The sequence below is a fragment of the Convolutriloba macropyga genome, chromosome 5 (assembly GCF_964194025.1).
Source record: "Convolutriloba macropyga chromosome 5, txConMacr16.3, whole genome shotgun sequence".
Classification (NCBI taxonomy): domain Eukaryota; kingdom Metazoa; phylum Xenacoelomorpha; order Acoela; family Convolutidae; genus Convolutriloba; species Convolutriloba macropyga.
The window spans coordinates 2,448,598-2,469,012 of NC_134472.1; the positions used below are offsets into that span (position 1 = coordinate 2,448,598).

General features: G+C 35.9%; 2 protein-coding genes across 5 annotated transcripts in view; one reads left to right on the plus strand and one right to left on the minus strand.

Annotated features, from left to right (window-relative positions):
- LOC142339038 (methylglutaconyl-CoA hydratase, mitochondrial-like) overlaps window positions 1-20,415 on the plus strand; it is a 398,030-nt gene that overhangs the window by 264,753 nt on the left and 112,862 nt on the right. The gene's annotated exons all lie outside the window — the stretch shown is intronic.
- The window catches only part of LOC142339719 (neo-calmodulin-like), a 50,896-nt gene that overhangs the window by 932 nt on the left and 29,549 nt on the right, over window positions 1-20,415 (minus strand). For all 4 annotated transcript variants that reach the window (XM_075389949.1, XM_075389947.1, XM_075389946.1 and 1 more), the window contains 3 exons: window positions 14,269-14,415; window positions 12,895-13,031; window positions 8,808-8,922 (listed from right to left, as the gene is read on the minus strand). In XM_075389949.1, coding sequence (XP_075246064.1) covers window positions 8,808-8,922; window positions 12,895-13,031; window positions 14,269-14,415 — 399 coding nt within the window. The remainder of the gene's footprint in view (window positions 1-8,807; window positions 8,923-12,894; window positions 13,032-14,268; window positions 14,416-20,415) is intronic.

Genomic DNA, 20,415 nt, shown 5'->3' on the forward strand with positions numbered 1-20,415 from the left:
CCCCCCGGCAGCCCAACTCTTACATCATTTTACCCCCTCAATCTTACATTTCTTTAGCCCCATACTAGAAGACTGTCAGTCTTGTGCCCACAACCTCTGTACCCTCAGCTGCGTCGCCTTATCCTCCAGACCATCAAAGCCTGTCAAACACTTCATGGTCTAAATATATGAGTAATACTTGTTAGAATTGCCCCATCTCATCAAACTACCCCCTCACTCTTACATCGTATTACCCCCTCAGAACAAATTACCCCCCTCACTCTTACACCATTTTACCTCCCTTGGCAACTCAACTCTTACATAATTTTACCCCCTCTGAACAAATTACCCCCTCACTCTTACACCATTTTACCCCCCTTGGCAACCCAACTCTTACATCATTTTACCCCCTCTGAACAAACTACCCCTCACTCTTACACCATTTTATCCCCCTTGGCAGCCCATCGATTACATCAATTTACCCCCTCTGAACAAATTACCCCCTCACTCTTACAACATTTTACCCCCCTTGGCAGCCCAACAATTACATCAATTTACCCCCTCTGAAAAAATCCCCCTCACTCTTACAACATTTTACCCCCCTTGGCAGCCCAACTCTTACATCGTTTTACCCTCTCTGGACAAATTACCCCCTCACTCTTACACCATTTTACCACCCTTGGAAGCCCAACTCTTACATCATTAAACCCCCTCTGAACAAGTTACCCCCTCACTCTTACAACATTTTACCCCCCTTGGCTGCCCAACTATTACATCAATTTACCCCCTCTGAACAAATCGCCCTAACTCTTACAACATTTTACCCCCCTTGGCAGCCCAACTCTTACATCATTTCACCCCCTTTGAACAAATTACCCCCTCACTCTTACACCGTTTTATCCAGTTTGGCAGCCCAACGATTACATCATTTTACCCCTCTGAACAAATCCCGCTCACTCTTACAACATTTTACTCCCCTTGGCAGCCCAAATCTTACATCATTTTACCGCCTTTGAACAAATTACTCCCTCACTCTTACAACATTTTACCCCCCTTGGCAGCCCAACTCTTACATAATTAAACCCCCTCTGAACAAGTTACGCCCTCACTCTTACAACATTTTACCGCCTTGGCAGCCCAACTATTACATCAATTTACCCCCTCTGAACAAATCGCCCTCACTCTTACAACATTTTACCCCCTTGGCAGCCCAACTCTTACATCATTTTACCCCTCTGAACAAATTACCCCCTCACTCTTACACCATTTTACCCCCCTTGGCAGCCCAACTCTTACATCATTAAACCCCCTCTGAACAAGTTACCCCCTCACTCTTACAACATTTTACCCCCCTTGGTAGCCCAACTATTACATCAATTTACCCCCTCTGAACAAATCGCCCTCACTCTTACAACATTTTACCCCCCTTGGCAGCCCAACTCTTATATCATTTTACCCCCTTTGAGCAAATTACCCCCTCACTCTTACACCGTTTTATCCACTTTGGCAGCCCAACGATTACATCATTTTACTCCTCTGAACAAATTACCCCCACACTCTCACAACATTTGACCCCCCTTGGCAGCCCAACTATTACATCAATTTACCCCCTATGAACAAATTACCCCCTCACTCTTGCATCATTTTACCCCCTTTGGCAGCCAAACTCTTACATCATTTTACCACCTCTGGACAAATTACCCCCTCACTCTTACACCACTCTTACATGGCAATTTCAGTCAGGGGGTAATTTCTGAAAAGTCCTCCCATTGCAGTCCATTGCAGCCCATTGCAGCCCACTCTTACATGGCAATTTCAGTCAAGGGGTAATTCCTGAAAGGCCCTCCCATTGCAGCCCATTGCAGCCCACTCTTACATGGAAATTTCAGTCAGGGGGGTAATTCCTGAAAAGTCCACCCATTGCAGCCCCTTGCAGCCCATTGCAGCCCACTCTTACATGGCATTTTTAGTCAGGGGGTAATTCCTGAGAAGTCCTCCCGTTGCACCCCATTGCAGTCCACTCTTACATGGCAATTTCAGTCAGGGGGTAATTCCTGAAAAGTCTTCCCATTGCAGCCCATTGCAGCCCACTTATACATGGCAATTTCAGTCAGGGGGTAATTCCTGAAAAGTCCTCCCATTGCAGCCCACTCTTGCATGGCAATTTCAGTCAGGGGGGTAATTCCTGAAAAGTCCTCCCATTGCAGCCCATTGCTGACCACTCTTACATGGCAATTTCAGTCAGGGGAGTAATTCCTGAAAAGTCCTCCCATTGCAGCCCATTGCTGACCACTCTTACATGGCAATTTCAGTCAGGGGGGGTAATTCCTGAAAAGTCCTCCCATTGCAGCCCATTGCTGACCACTCTTACATGGCAATTTCAGTCAGGGGGGTAATTCCTCAAAAGTCCTCCCATTGCAGCCCAACTCTTACATCATTTTACCCCCTCTGAACAAATTACCCCCACACTCTTACATCAATCCCCCCCCTTAGACAAATTACCCCCCAACTCTTACATCAAAGTGGGAGGATTTTAGGGAGGATATTCGACCCGGGTACCGAATTATTCATTCTTCATTAATTTCAAATTCGCAACTCATTTTTTTAGTTGGTTGCCACTTTTGTATCTTAATACATCGTAAAAATGGACTACTTACGTGTATTAATCTTTTCAATTGGTCTTAGTCACAGCCACTTTATTTGAACGGGAATTCTGAGATCATAAATGCTTTGTTAGATTCCATGTAGGTCCCATGCAGGGATGGTATTGAGAAAAAAGCTATGATCTTAATGAGATTCACCCCACCACTAAAACACCAACAGCAATTAGCTTAAAATTTATTTCTGTACCTGCGGACAATTGTAATGCTGATTTTATTTACAGTTGATTAATGTTTGAATGCTCTTCATGATCTGCGAAAGTTTTGTATGATCTTACGGCCCCGGTTGAGGTCCCAGACCTAAATGACCTCTGATCAGACCATCACAGATCCAAGAGACTACGTTGGCAGTTTTGAGGCTGCCCACATGAAGCAAAATTGAGAAACGCCGAGTTGTTTCACAATGAAAATAATAGTTTAAAATGATCTTTTCAATCAATCGATGTCATTGCAAAAAAGGACTCTTGGAAGATCTTGAAAAAACCGTCCTCTCGTGTAGGAGCATGCGATAGATACTGTTGTTTAATTTAAATTAAAAAATTGATGTCTTGCAAATTGACATTTATTTGCAATAGCAAACAGATTGTAAGTTGCGCTTATTTTGTGAGACATTTGAAGGTCGAGCGATTATATCTTAAGATATATCTTTAAGATATATCACTCAACTCCCCTCTCTGGCGCCTTCGGAGCAATAACTCCTTACGAAAGAACGCTTACTTCAAACACCTAATTAACTTGTCTAACTTGACCTAAATTATCTAATTTACAATATCTGGTTATAACAATTCCCTGCATCCTACAAAAAAGTTAGCGAATTGGCCAGATGTGAGTGAATAAACGAAATGATCGTGAAAGGAATTTCTTATGTCTCGAGAACTTTGTTGTAGAACGAAAAAAGGCGTATAATTTTCACAGTTGATTTCAAAATAAGGGGGTTAATAAATGGAAGTGTCACAACTTACCCTGTTCTGTTTGTGTGTTTCTTTGTTTGCTTCAGATTGTAAATGTGCATTTCCCGAAAAAAATAATTGCTTGAGTGTTTCCTCAATTTGTTTGAACAATATGAGTGTTTGAACAATATTAGCTTAAAATTTATTTCTGTACCTGCGGACAATTGTAATGCTGTTTTTATTTACAGTTGATTAATGTTTGAATGCTCTTCATGATCTGCGAAAGTTTTGTATGATCTTACGGCCCCGGTTGAGGTCCCAGACCTAAATGACCTCTGATCAGACCATCACAGATCCAAGAGACTACGTTGGCAGTTTTGAGACTGCCCACTTGAAGCAAAATTGAGAAACGCCGAGTTGTTTCACAATGAAAATAATAGTTTAAAATGATCTTTTCAATCAACCGATGTCATTGCAAAAAAGGACTCTTGGAAGATCTTGAAAAAACCGTCCTCTCGTGTAGGAGCATGCGATAGATACTGTTGTTTAATTTAAATTAAAAAATTGATGTCTTGCAAATTGACATTTATTTGCAATAGCAAACAGATTGTAAGTTGCGCTTATTTTGTGAGACATTTGAAGGTCGAGCGATTATATCTTGCATTGTATTTGCATTAGCAATCGTTCTTCAACACATTTAAAGGCAACAGTTGTCTGCGACACTTTTCATTTGTCTTGTTAGATTAGCTCCTGATCCATGTTGAGGTGCCAGACTGTGAGTTGCAAACTGTCCCGGACGGAAAGTCAGACTTATGGTCAGACCTCGTGAGTTCACCCGCCCAGGTTTATGTCCAGACCCAAATTGAGCTATGATCAGACTATCCAGACTGAAATGACCTCTGATCAGACTTTCCAGACCGACGTTACCTCTCATCAGCCCTTCCAGAACAAAATGATCTCTGATCAGTCTTTCCCGACCAGAATGTCCTCTGATCAGACCCAACCCAGACATTTGTCCCGACTATACTGCGCTTATGGTCAGACTCAAACTCAGACCATTGTCCAGACTATAAAAAGACTATCATCGGACCTTCTGGACCAAATTGACCGCTTAACAGACTCAATCTAGACCCAATCCGGAAAATTGCACATTTTCTCTATTTCAAATTTAAAAGTGAGCTAAGTAACCACAATCGGAAATTTTGGTTTGTTGAAAAAAAAGAAATTTTTTATACAGTCCTCTCTTTAATTGCAAATAATTAAGTTATTACAATACAAAATCTATCATCTGACTTAGTATAGAGGGCTGATCAGACTTTCCAGGGCAATAATATCTCTGATCAGACTTTCCAGACTGAGAGGGTCTCTGATCAGAGTTTCCAGACCAAAGGAGTTCTGGCCAGACCATCTCCAGACCGTGGCCCAGACTCAATTTCAGACCTTCGCCCAGACCATAATCAGACTATGATCAGACTTTTCAGACCCAAGTGACCTCTGATCAGACACTAGAGTTAAACAAGCACGAGATTTTAGGTATCGTTATAAATTATGCATTTCATAAAAAAACTGATCTGTCCAGCAGACAAAAAGTGGTCAAGTAAAACCAAAGTCAAAAGTGCTTTTTGAAATGAAGGTTTTTAATTTAAAAAAACCATTACATGCCATTGCAAAAAATTGCCAGCACCATAGATGAACTCAGACAGCTCCTTATAAGAAATGTCTGGATCTAAAGTTGCTATTTCTATTTTACAGGGACCGACCACTTGATAGCGTTTGGACTCTTTTGTCTTGGTTGTACTGATCCAAGGCAAGAGACTCGAAATGAGCCTCTGGTCAGAGCCAAGTGTGCTCGAATCAGGTTATGATCAGACTCAAGTGCGCTCAAAGTGGTTATGATCAGACCCAAGTCCAACAGAAAACCACCTATGATGAGACCTTTCAGACCAAATTGACCCCTGATCAGACCAAACCAGACCATGGTCCAGACTATAAAGACTATGATCAGACCTTCCAGACCGAATTGGCCTCTGATTAGACTGATCCCAGACCATGGTCCAGACTATAAAGACTATGATCAGACCTTCCAGACCGAAATGACCTCTGAGCAGACCAAAATCAGACCATGGTCTAGACTATTGTGCGCTCGAAGCGCTTTCCAAACCCTGTAATTTCGGTCTCGGAACACACGGGTGTGCGCTCGATTGGGTCTGCTCATAGCTCAATTTGGGTCTGGACCTAAACCTGGGCAATTTCGTGCGTTCCAAAACAATTTCGTGCGCTCCAAAATCTGAGAATTGTGCTAGATGTTTTTAGGGTGCTTGTTGTTTATTTACATTATATTAGAGTGCTGGTTTGAATGCGATAACAGAAAAAAGTGCAAGTTTTTCATATGATTGATGAATATTACCACGCGGCTGTTCTCGCCATCGCGAAGTTATCCGCATTGACAACATTGAGAAAACAATTGATTTAATTGGATTAAACTTAACAATACACCGCTTTGTCTTATGAAATCTATTTGTTACTCTTCATCGCTCTTGAAACCCAAAAAAAAGCTTTCAAATTGATTTTATTGAGTCTTTCCGGAATATAATTTCTTTACGTCCGTTGACAACACTTTTACCGACAAGCTTCTATTCAATTCTTTTCTGATTCAACAAATTAAGTGATTGATTATAATTGACAAAAAAAATTAGTGCCTTCGGTTATGTTTCAGAAGCCGACGGTTTCAGAGATCTTCGAACCTTTTCTCTTTCAAGCCTCCAGTCCAAAGGTATGTACATCTGCAGATCATCATTGTACAAAGAAACTCTTTTAAATTACTTTTTTAATGAAGACGGTTTTGCGTTAAATGCCAAATGATAAAAACCACAAAAACCTGTCCAACCCTTCAAACAAAATCTATGTTGATTGCTCAAACCTCACCCCCACTCATGTATGCAAGAATGAGTGTATGAAAGGCCACCAGTTGAGTCGAACGAGGGCGCAGTTGAGCTGAGATGACTGAAAATTGCCCTCGTTCTGAGCTTGTTTTTTCCAATTGATTCGAGATCTCTGCTGTTGTCCTTCATGAAGGTTTACATAGCTTAACTTTTTAATGAATTTCTTGTTACCAAATAGTGCGTTCAAAGTATTTTTGCTTTTTTCCCTCAAAAAGACTAATCATCTCTCTCTGAAAAATACAGGTCGCATGAATTGAATTTATGTGTCATTTTGTTCCATTGTTCTTTAGTTAAACAAAAAAATTCCAAAACTTCTTTTTGGTATCTTTTCTTAATTTCCTCCTTTTTTGTAAGCAGAATTTTCAACGAAGTCATTCGACGATTGGCAACATTATGACATGAGCAGCAACGCTGGGAAAAGAAAAACCGGAAATGAAACTATTCGGAATCTGAAACTTGGCTGAAATTTTACAATTCTTCAGAAGAATATTTTTCGTAAATATTTCACCAATTTTTACTGTATTTCAATGTCTAAAATTGTTCCCAGAGAACAAATTGGTTATTCGAACAAAGTATTTACGAGCGTTTATGAAGTCCAAAAAACCATCTAAAACCTTTTTCCGATAATCTAAAACGATTATTTTAATGTCACTTTGTATAATTTAAAAAGTTTATAGGAACACAATTTGGTTATTTTGAATAGAATTTTCCGCCGAAGAATTTTGTGTCACAAAATTTCTTCATATAATTTTGTTTCTAACTGTTTTCATGGCGGATGTCAAACTTGGCGTAGCTAAATAATTCCCAGAGCACGATAACAACCATTTGGCAATGTTTTCATTCAACTCTCGTTGCGATAACAACAGTTGCATAACAACGCACTGAATGGTTAGTTTTTTTTCCGCTCTTTTTCTCGCCACGCTTCATGTACTAACAGAGACAAAAAAATACTGGCCGAAAATGATAGTTAAAAGCAAAGGCATAATTTCGCCTCTGTTTCAGATTTTGTAGCTTTAATTAGTCGCTAAAAAGTTTTTTTAAACAATATGTTAAATACACGCTAAATAAAGTTAAGGTAAGTTTAATCTAACGGATTTAAGATAACCCGCTGATGAGGTAAAGCTAAGGTGAAGTTTATTTAACTTTACCTAATCTAGAGTTAAGATAAAAATTTACCTGAACTTTGTTAAGGTAAAATTAACTTTAAATACTCTATAATTTTTGGTAACTCAGCGATAAAATTACCAAAAAATAGGTTTTTATCAATAGTGGGTTCATAAATTGACTGGAGAAAAAAATTCCGACATGGTTGTTTTACCTTAACATTTGCCCTTTTAAGGTAATTTCACCATAAGTGTTTGAACCTTAACCGGTTAAGGTAGAATTGTCCTGCTTGTACTCTACCTGAACTTACCTTTACTTGCCTTAACGCAGTTTTTACCGCCCCTTTAGCTAAAATTTACCTGAAAAGCTAAGGCCTCAGAACCTTAACAAAGAACCTGAAATTATCCTAATTTCCCTTGAGAATACCTTAAATAATTACCCTAACTGTGGCGGTAAATTTTGCGTAACTCTGACTTAACTTACCTTATTTTTTAGCATAGGTTACTCTAGTATTAAGGTAAATTTCTGGCCATATTAAGGCAAATTTAAGGGAATTTTTACGGTAAAGTTAACGTAATTATATTTAATAAATTAAGGTAATTTTAAAGGAAGTTAGAATGAAATTTAAGTTTTTTTAAGGTAGCAAGGCCTTGACTTTTCAGGTAAAGTTGAGGCAAAGTTAGTCTTAGCTAAGGTGAGTCAAGGAAAAGCCTGAGGGAACGCCGAGGAAAATCTGCCTTAACAGTTAAGATGAGTTAGGATGTTGTGTAAAGTAAAAATACCTTACTTTTATTTAGTGTGTATGCAACTGTTTTTAATCAACAGCTGTTGCGATAATAGCAGTTAAATAAACTGCCGGTGTAAAAAAAATTAATAACCTGGCAGTAATGCCCAATCAACGCTGGAAAAACACTTCAGCATTAGACTCTGAGTTTATCACACTCCTTTATCGTCACTGTTACTAAGTAAACAGTGGCGATAAAAGAGTGACGATAAACTCGTACTCTAATGATGGAAACCAATTGATAAACTTGTAGTCTAAAAAAACAAACATGATCGCAACAGGTGTTGATTTAAAAAATTACCATACGATTTTTATCGCCCTCGATGTTATCACAACACCTCGGCTTTGCCTCGGAGTTTGATAACTTCTCGGTGGCGATAACAACCGTGTGTCATCATTCAATAGATATAAGAACTTATGCGTGTGTATTTAGGAGTCCAATACTAACTTTCGTAGTTGATATTGCCTTCGTCATTGATGTCACACTCGGCCATCAACTCCTCCATCTCTTCACAAGTCAGTTGATCACTGGAACCTGCCTGCTGCATCAGCGTCTTCATGTCCTGGAAAACAAAAATTTCTCTCATTTCTTAATCTATACATCACCTGTATTCATAAATTTATGTTGGTGCTTTTATGACCTCATTATCATATTCTTGCACCTCAAGGCTTCATCACTTCAGTCAAGTTTACACCCGGGTCGAGGTGTCACCGCTAAAAATCGCTAAAAGATGTAAGATTTGCGGTGAATTTGAGTAAAAGTGTAAGATTTGCGTTCAATGCGATGAATGCGGTGAAAAAAAACTTTTAAGCGGTGAAATTTTTTTTTTTCAGCGCTTAAGCGGTGAAAGAAAATTTTTCACCGCTACAAGCAGGATGCGGTGAAAAAAAAATTTCACCGCTACCACCAGAATGCGGTGAAAAAAAATTTTCACCGCTACCAGCAGAATGCGGTGAAAAAAAATTTTTCACCGCTAATATCGCAAATCTTACAAAAATTTACCGCTCTAATTTCAACGCTTATCTTATATTCACAGGAAATATCATTGCAGTAAGTGACAGATGGCGCAATGGATTACGAAGTTGGTAACACGCATGAGGTAGAGGTTCGAACCCTTGTACGGCAGTTTCTTTTTTGTAAGAATTCCGGTGAATGCGGTGAAAAAAAATTTTTCACCGCAAAATTCAACGCTATTCTTACAAAAATTCACCGCTTTTAGCGCATTCAACGCTAAAAGATGCGGGCGCTTTGCGGTGAAAAAAGTTTTTTTTTCACCGCTATTCACCTCTAATCTTACATTATTTTTTGTCAAAACCTCGACCCGGGCATTAAAGAAGTAGAGCTTCTTATCAAGCTATGCCACGCTTATTTCATACACAGTTTACATTAGTTTTCCTACCTGTCATATTGTAAGCCTTATATCAATGTTCAAAAAAGAATAAAAAATGTTTTTGCTCGCAGAAAATCTCAATGAAATTTTAATCAAATGAAGTGAATAATAGCTATAAATTGATATTTTGCATTAACTGCTCACAATGGAAGAGACAGATGAAGGCCAAAAATAAGTGCAATTCAACACAGGCTAAATTTTTGCGACCAATAAAATCTATAAAATTTTTGTTTCTTTTTTCTGAACGGGAAATAAGAAAAATAAGAAAATAAGAATTAAAAATAGTGAAAAAAAGCATTTGATTATGGGTATTGGCCTAACCAAATATACTGAAATGCGAGTAGTGACCAGACCAAATATAGCAAAAGGGGGGTATTGGCCAGACCAAACAGACGAAAATCTTTGTATTGGTCAGACCAACAATAGGGAAATATGGGAATTGGCCAGATTGAACAGACCAAAGTGCCATTGGCCAGACGAAGAGCTCGGCCCATTTTTCCCATAGCATTGAGTTGGGTTGCACCTGACCCCCTGTCCGCGACCTAAGTGGGTCAGGCCAATACTTTTTGGGTCGCAGACCTGGGTGGTCTTAAAAGTGTAAATAATTGGAATGGTAACTGAGGTGCATGCCATAGCATTTTTTGTTGGTATCGTCTAACAACTCGTAATCAGCTACCGTATACATGATTTTTGGCTGATGTCAGTCAGGTCTAATAAAAAAATTATTAAAAAATATTTCAGAAAAACAAAAAAAAACTTTACGCATTCAAAATTGGGCATTGGGTTTGAGAAGTCGCCTGTTAAAAATGGGAAACAGTTTTAACTACATTAGTGATTAAAAAAAGCTGCCAAAAATATCAACAAAAAAGAGGAGCTTAAAATTGAGAAAATCAGTTATGGCAACTATCTTTTGGCCGTTCTTGATCACAATATAGCCGGCAAAAAAGCACTTTAACATAACAAATGAAAGTGAACAAGTTTTTCCGGAAAATTTTTATAGCAAGAATTAACATTTCAGCAGATATAAAACATATTAAATCAGTGTATTTTCAACACAAATAAAATTGGAAAAAAACTCATCCGGAATAATTAATCCAGAAATCTAGTAAAAAGCTAAGTTTTTCCTCGCAACTATTTTGTAAGATCTCATCACAGCGAAATATATTTGTAATCTTACTTCGCAATCATCTGAGGTTTTTTCAGCGAAATGATCAAAAGTTATCAGAACTTTCCTATTTATTGACTTTTTACAGATTAATTGCCTCAATTGAAGAACTTTTTCACATGGAAACTACTGACAAATAAATGATTCTTTAGAAGAGAAAATTTCAGATAAAAAATTTTTAGCTGACAAGATACTACTCGAAAAACACTTTGAAACGTATTAACGGGGACCATGCAAAATTCTTCTTTAAACAATCATGTCACCTCGAGACCAAATCCAATTAATGCTTTTGACAATTTTTGTTAAATATAGTTTCACAAACGACCTCCAACTACTCAATATCTTTGAGCTCAAACTGTAGGACATTTCGCCAAAAGCTAAAACTATGACAGCATCATCAAAAAATGGGACTTATAAGGAGATATCGCGTTTAAAAACGTTGGAGCTGTTTACAAGAAGAATCAAAGTGACTGCAAAAAACATGTGCCCCAAAAATAAAATTGAGTTATTTTTTGTTTTTGTAAAAGTTATGTTCATGCAGATGAAATGTTCATTATTCATGACTTGCTGTTTGCTTTAGAAGCTATGTTTCTCTATTTTAACAGGTAGTTAAAAATGAATTTGTTCAAAACTTTAATTACGGACGCAACTGGAGGTACAAAGAAACGCCACAAAATCAGTCGTCTTTAAAGTGGGGGGCTAATTAGAGTTTTTAAATTAATTATTAGAGTTTATTTTTTTCTTTTTACTCTCTTCTCTTCATTCTACAGGCGCATTACAAAAAACGCGTTACCGCCACGGTAAAAAATATCATTAGCATTACTTGAGTATTTGTAGAAAAAGCCTTGATAATGATTAATTGACAAAATCGATTGCCCTGAAGATGAAGTTCAAAGCCTGCCTTCAGAAGAACCTCGACGGGAAAAACAAATAATTTTGTTTCGATACTTTCTTTTACCTTTCTTACAAACACTTTACCGCTTCATCGAACACCTTACAAAGAGCAAAAAATGTCAACCTACGTTTCCAAGTTGTGGGGAGAAAACCCACACATTTGGTTTACGAATGTCAGATTATGAAAAAATATGAGAAATACCTCATTTACAATCTCAATAATTGTAAGATGTTTTATGACTGATGTATAACTGAAAAAAGTTGCGAACTGAATAATCTTTTTCGGCAACTTTCATATAGTCTCATTGATCCAGAATATTAAGAATATGTAAATTTCCGCCGACTTTCATTCTTTAAAGTTGAAGTAGTCCCCCTCACAACCTTAGCATGGTGAGAAAGATTCTGTGATTGAAAATAACGAACAAAATAGACTATTCGGAATTTGCAAGTTCGAGATTGCAAGTTAAGTGCCAAAAATGCATTCATCACAAGCCAGCGCATTTACCAAATAACTAGGACGATCAGGTCCATTTCAACTCTTTAATTCCACAAACGCATATTAATACATATAAAACGCGCCTCCGAATGTTTCATATAGCGGCAAATGAACAATTACATAACTTTTGCTAATCATACAATGTCTTAGCCGACAATTGTTCAGCAATTATGGTAATGATAATTAAAGGCAGAGGCAATGCCTCGTAATGACAAGCCGTCGAGCATAAAAATCATTACTGTGCAAAGCCTATTGATATCTCAGACAAAAAAGAACCCGTGATCGGCCTAGTCACAGTTCCTCTGATCAGAACCAGACCATTTGAGGATCCAGACCCTTTAACTTTGATAGCAAAACTTTTCCACGTTTGCTTGCAGATCTATAATCAGAGGTCGCTTTTGTATCGGGTTCAACCAATGCAGCTTCAGAATCATAAGTTTGATTATCAAAAGACAGTTTAATTTCCATTTTTTCAAAACTCGCTCCTAAATTGTATATACGAAGCGTGAAAATGTCAAAAAAGGGCCATTTTGAACCTCAATTCAACGTGAATTTGCTTTAGACATATAGATAGTTTCAATGTCCTCACCTGTTCTTGAATGAACCCAAGGCCATCTGGGTCGAACTGTCTGAGCGCATCTCTCACAATCTCAACGTCCTGATCACACTCGAACAGCTCCATGTTCAGCACTCGACAGAAGTCGTGGTAATTCAGGAAACCGTCGCCTACGACAGAGAAATAATGAACATGCAGTTATCATTTAATTGATTCAGTCAATAACGGATGCCAACCTTGCAGGGTGTTGCATATTGTCGAAACTTGAGTTTTCAGCCAATAGCTGAAAACTTTGAAAAAATTATCTGTTATTGGTTGATGGGCTAACTCGTATAAGTTTCTGGTACTTCTAATGATTGACGTGTAAGAACTTGCATCGACGATGATTAACTTAAAAAATGTAGCCTTTAAAAAAAATGAATTTTTTTAGGGAAGAAATTGCCAAGAGTTGTTTGATCTTATAAAAAATAGCAACAGCCTTTAAAGATCTTATAAGTTAAACACATCTCAGAAGTCTCAGTCCGGGGCAAGTTAAGAGTGGTTTCAATCTTTAAAAGTTAAATTATTCGAAAATTATTGAGACCGTAGGCGGACTACGATTGTAATCATATAAGCTGATTCTTGGTTAGTTCTGAAAACCCAACTTTGAGGTGAACCACTATAGATCCTTACTAAATTTATTACTTTATTATCCAGCAACAGATTTGCTTTCAATTCATGTCAACATAAATAGAACCTAATCCTCGCAACAATTATAAGCTAGTAATCAAATCAGCACAGCAATTAGGAACCTGTGTATAGATGGTGCCAGGCAAATTTACCATTTCCATTTTACACATTATTTTAAATCATCCTTGTAATAGAGACTTTTTTGTAATCGGATAATTGAACAAAACAATCAAAGAGCATTGGGTAAATTGGCGTTGCGTAAAAGGGCGTTGGATAAAAAGGATTTGGATAAAATTACAAGTGGGGTAAAATTGCTTTGGCTAAAATGGCATTGGGTAAGGTGGAATTGGGTAAATTGTCAGGTGTGAGGACAATTTACCGAATTCCTTTTTACCCAATGCCATTTTACCCAACCTTCCATTTTACCCAATGCTGTTTTACCCAATGCCAATCGACCCAATTTACCCCATTGCTAAATTTACCAGAACGATAGTTTAGCCGATTATGTAATAAACTGCTCATGGGACTTGATATGAAACTGTCACAACCCAACATGGGATTAGCAGACTATATAATTAAATGTCCATGAGACGCGATATGAAACTAAACTTTGGTAACGAATAATAACGAATCAATTTTTTGAAACTTCCTGTAGACCTTTTCTAGTTTTCACACAGGTGACAATTTAAGAATGCATATTTGTTCATATGTATAAAATGATGGAGACATGAGTGATACCGTCAGTGTCGTGGTCTGTGATCATTTCTGCAATGTCACTCTGGCTAGTGGATCCCATCCCTATCAACTGCATGAAGCTGCTCAGGTCATCCAGGGATATCTGTCCATCGCCATCTTCATCAATGCAATCGAATGCCTCCTTCATTTCTGAACAAATTGAATCATCTCACCAAATAAATCCAGTGAAAAAAATAATGTTCTAAGATCTGGTAAGAATGAGGCAAAAAATTTCAGGGAAAAGTCATTCGAGACAAAAATGACAGCTTCAAATCTTGCAAACAGAGTTAATCTACCAAAATGGAGCATTTGAAAATATTACAGGAGCAGAATGAAGAAAACAAATTGTGAGCAGTAATTAAGTTTTGTATTAGAGGGCCATTCATCTCCGACATGAGATTAAAAAGTACCTTTATTTTAACAAAAAGAGACGTCACGTTGACATGGAAAAAATATTTCATATTTCTGAGGACCATTTCCGAAGAATTTCCCATTGAAACTGCCACGCTACGCTGAACTCTAAGGACGAAAAGCAGATATGTCCCAACGAATTTGAAAATTTCATTAGTGTGAAATCATCTAATAAGGTTGCAAAGTCTGAACATGAACGCGAGAACTTCTGAACAAGACCCTAAAAGAAATTCCTGACATACATGTAAGAAAGTCTGGAAATGCATGCAAATTTAGGACACGAACGAAAGAGATTCTGGAGATGTCGGCAAGAGAATCTGGCCAGTGATTAAAAACACAAACTGTCAGTATGTCCCCTTCGCGCGAAAAAATTCGAGAGTTCACACAAAATATCAACGCTAAAATCTTCTTTAAAATACGTTATTTATATAATCTCTAAAATAACTTGAGATTTAAAAAAATGTAAGATCTGAAGTAAACAACTACCATCAATCAACGCACATTAAACTCCTCAGAAGACATTGAGGCTCGGTAATGTGTGTTCGCACATTAAGTTCCGAACCCGCTCACATATATTTTTCACTTAATTGTCTACCTAATGAGGAAGAGATCAAAAAAATTTAACATATCAAGATATCGTTCAACAAACTACTAAAAGAATAAAACAATCTACTCTAGAGGGCCTATGAGACCTGTGGCTACCATAATGTGACTACCAGAAAAGACGGAAATAAAAATCAAATAGTTACAAATACTAGTTACGACAAAACTCCTTGTCCATTTTTTGAAAACCACTAAAAACCAAATCAAAAAGGCACCAGATAAAAATAATACTAAAAAGATTAACCGGTACTTTTTGGAACAAAATATGGGACATTTTCTTAATGCGACTTGGCAACAAGTCGGCTAGAATTGAGCGAAAGCGGCAAAAGTTTATTGAAACATTGCATTTTTTTTAAAAAAGATTTATATTCGAACTGAATAGAAACATTACGCATCAAATGAAATCATTGAGAGAGTCTTTTATACCTCAAATGAGATTGACTGAGGCCTTTCATTATCCAGGATATGTCATATGACTACAAAAAGAACAACAAACACAGGCCAAAACGAAAAATTTGCACGAAAACGATGTCCCCACAATCAATTAAATATTAAGCTGATCACTAATAACAATAAAAATGTTTGAAATTTTTTGCAGGAGACATCATTTGTAAGTCAAATTACGCCCATTATTGTGATACTGTGAAAAGTAAACAAAAACCTCCAAAAAGGGGGCAAATTTGCAAAAATCACGAAAATTGGCTTTATGAAAACTGGTTGTTCCAAGAACTAAGACCATTTGAGGAAACTAAAACCATGATGAAGAGCAAATTGTCATTCAATACATAAGTGATGTGAATTGTTTATAGAGATGCTTAGCTACAATTTAACAGAAAAAAATGAGCAGATCTCAAAAATCTCTCTTTTTTATTAAAAACAAATGTTTTCAAAATCCATAGCCAACAAAAGCTTTCGACTGAAAGAGTAGACAGTTTGTCTTGCAACTACTTGGGAAACTAATTGCGACAATTTTTAATGAGACTAAATCAATAGACTATAAAATAACATTAAATACAAGATGAACTAATAAGTTTCACAAACAAATTTACGAAACCACAGTTTTGAAGCCAATAAATTTAACCGCGATTAACCATAAGATATTAACCACTGGAATATAACATCTTCATTTGTGTCTCCTTTGATCATCATAACATCTTTTTGAAAAACAAATATCACAAAACAACAACAAAAAGAACGACAAAAACTGAAAAGTATCTAAACTTCACAAAACTCTTCTGAAACAAATTGTGTTAGCCCTGAAGAAAAGTTTAAACAGCAGAAAATTTATTGTTTGATTCAACAAAACATTAAAAAGAGCTCTAAATAATGAGGCTAATGTACGAAAATGATAAAACATTGTAGAATAAGAAAAAAACGCAAACCAAAACAAAGAGGGATAAGTTGAAGAATGAAATTACTCTTTTTTTTGAAATTTAATTCGAAAGTTAAAACAGCAGTTAGTTTTTAACCGATATCAGTTATTTAAGTTCACTTGTTTATCTAGAATTGGCCACTTAGAGCTTTAATTACACAATGTTTGGCATATGACAACAAAAATTAAAAACAAGTAAAGTGCAAAAATAAAAAACTCTACAAATTTCTGCAAGAGAACGGTGTCGAAGCATTTCAAACCATATGTTAAGAAAACAAAAAATATGTTCAGTTTCAAATAGTGTAAATTTTTTTTCATTTAGACTGTTAAATAATGTGACAATTAACAAAAGAAACAAAAACAACAGCAAAAATGGGCAACTGTTCACAAAAATCAGAAAATTTTGTATGAAAACTCGTAGTAACAAAAGCCAGAAAACCTTCTAATAAAACAATCGGCCACCAAATTTATTTTTATTCTATAGGTGACATTAGGTAACAACCGAATGACTAAAAAAAGTTCAGTTGAACCTCTTGAGGAAGAAATTTTGATTTTTGAGTGGTTAAATTTAAAAATCAGACTGCCAAAAGAATAACAATTGTAGGCAAAAGACAAGAATTCAGTTAAATTTTACTAAAACTCTTCCTCAAAGCCATAAAAACCCTTTGGTTCTCTGAAAGCAAAGTGTATCTACATTTGGCCTCAAATTTAAGTAAATTGGAGCTGTCATTAACGGAGCCGTGAATAAAACATCTTGTCAGTATTTAACATTAAAAAACACAAAAGCAAAATATTTTGAGAAAGCATCAATAAAAAACCAAAATCTCTGATTCTAAAGGTCCATGATATTATCAAACCATGATATTATCCCTGATTTTGTCGCGCGTCCAGCAAACCGACCAAGTGTTCCAATTATTTGCGAATTAGAACAATTATTGGGTGGAATTCTTCAAATATTGAATAAAAAAACGCATTTTGTATAATTATCGGATTAAATCTGCAAAAAACGGCAAAGTTTTAAATCCAGAAGACTTTCATACGGCGCCAAATTGCAACTAGCGCTCTTTTTGAGATTAGAGAGACTGTTTTAAGGTTTCTAGGTTACTAAGTCTGGCAAACTTCAACAAAGGGGACCAAAAAAGCTTATTTTGTGCCATTTTGATGAAAAAAGTTTGAATTTTGAAAATACTATCAAAAATTTAAGCCAAAAAGAACTTCAATCAAACAATTCAGCAACGCTCTTCTATCTCTAATGGTAACAACAACCCTGTGCCGTTAAAAATTTATTTTGAATTATATTAGCGAAATTGTGCCAAATTTTAGCAAAAATTACTGAAAAGATGAACAAAAACAGTCGAATTTTCACAAAACTTTAAAACCTCAATAACTCCATGCAAAACAGGAAAATCGAAAAAAAATCTTTTGAATTCCGTATTCTACGCTGGACGGGCTTTCTAATGATACCAGTCTCAACTCTCTACAATGAATATATCGGTCGGCCAAAACTGACTGAACAAAAAAAAACCCAGTTGAGTATATAGTTCCTCCCTCCCCACTAAAGTGGTAGCCGGAGCAAAAAAGAGAGCATATTTATTGAATCTGGAGCTTTTTACCACCTTCATTCGTAAGCAGAGACTTTTGTAAGCATTTTAGTAAGATCGCGTGTACCATTTAATTGATAGTGCAAGCGATAGCGATCTTGATCTGATTCGAGAATTGATTTAAAATTTTCCTTTATAAATGAAAGCATATGATATAATTTGGACTCGAACTACAGAAATTATTAGGTCGATATAAAAAGACAATAAAATTCAAATATTTCTTCAACTACATCATTATTTGGTTGTTCCCGATACTCCCAGATCATGGCCTTTAAAATTGGTCTTTCCGTAAATTTCTAGTTGATGGGAAATTTCAGTCAAAAGAAATAACGTTGGAGTCATCATTAAAGTTTGTCTTCAAAAAAAGAAGAAAGGAGAGAAATAGGAAAAAATTTTCAGACACTTGGACAAAATTGCTCTTCATTATTTTTTTTTTTGAAAAATTCTGTTTAAAACCCCAGAATAGTGATTTGTAGCTAGCTATAGAGGGGTTTAAATTGATTAATAGTTTACAGGAAATCGTCAGGTGGATGCTTGAAACCAGAATAGTAGACAATGTAATTACTTGGGCAAAGCACGAATTTTCTTATTTTCTTTTCAACTCTATGATGCCTAAATTTCAATGACAATTAAATTTCCCTTAAAACTACTGCTCTCCAGTTGTAATCAAATTGATTACAAAGAACTTCTTATAAGAATATATTTTTGTTTTAATCGAAAGTTAATTTTTTAAGGAAGCAAATGAAAAATTGCGTAATTGTCTGCAAAAAAGTTAAACAGAAACCACTTCCAAGTAAAGAGTTGAATTTGAGTACAATGAGTAGAAATAACTAAATTTGGGGTAATTTTTATTAGAAGAACTAAAAAAAACATAAAATTTCTGATTATCTTTTATGAAAAAGACGAAAAACCTGTTCCTTTTCAACCTTCCATCTTTCTACTACTTTCAAAATTTCAACTTGGTTCCAACTTTGTTCCAAAAAATCAACTAATTGCTCATTGAACTGTCAAAAACTTACAACTTAAAAAAAAAATCTGTCAAGAAAAAGACAAAAATTTTGTTATCTTTTTTATCTCTGTTGATCTAGGGACCTGATGGATAGTTTTGTTTAAATTCAATTGCACCCGATGTGCTCATAGTTGAATGAATTAATAAAATACCAAAGAGATCTGTGGTAGAAACTTGAGTTTCAATTTACAAAAGCAATACTTCATTGAGAGCAAAACGAAGTTGTTTTCTAATTCTCATTTCTTTCTTTGACTCATTGCGTAATCATTGAAAAGAGTGTCTTTGAATTGAATCTTGAATCAAACTAATTTTCAAACAATTCACTGTTTGTTGATTGTTTCTCATATATGAAAACAGCGAAAAACTTAGAAAATTAAACGATAGTATTTTCACTTAAATTCCCTGAAATGTTCTGATATGACCACTGCAAAAGTTTGCAAATTACAGGACTTCATCTAAATACTCTTTATAAAAACCATCTTTCCGTGAATAACTGCTTTATTTTACACGCTAATCAAAAATGATTCTAATCTATGTATTTCGTTACGTTCAAAACAATTGTATTCGAGGTTTAGCTTGGAAACTTGCATCAAGTTGAGAGTCACAGAATGTAGGTCAAAATAAAAAGCTTTTCAGTCAAATATAGATTGGCAAATCTATAGTTTCCCTTGAGATTTGTTGTGTCTTGAAATAAAAAATTTTTTAGCTGGACGAAACAAAAAAAAAAGCAGAATCGAAAAAGTAATTGCAAAAAATCAAAAACTGAACATCGATTGTGGACAAAAATTCATTATGACAAAGGAATTTATTATTGACTTGTTTTTTATGTTTGTCCTTAGTTATTTTCCGCGATATTAATTGTACGGCCAAAGTTAGTGATGCGAGAAGTACATAATTGGTTTGGAAAAATAAATCGGTAAAAACAATTTCAAACTCTAGACACCATTTTTTCAGGACTTGTAAAAGTGTTTTCCTCAACGTGTGCAATTCTCTGCAGTGAACTTCACTGGCTTTTAAAAAGATACGAAATTCAAACCTAAAATTTTCCAATCTTAAAAAAAATTGCAATTTGCTTTCCTGCATTCTGAATTTTTTTGGCATAATAAAAAATTAAAGCTTTCTCTGACGGTACAAATAAAAAATCCTGGACTGAA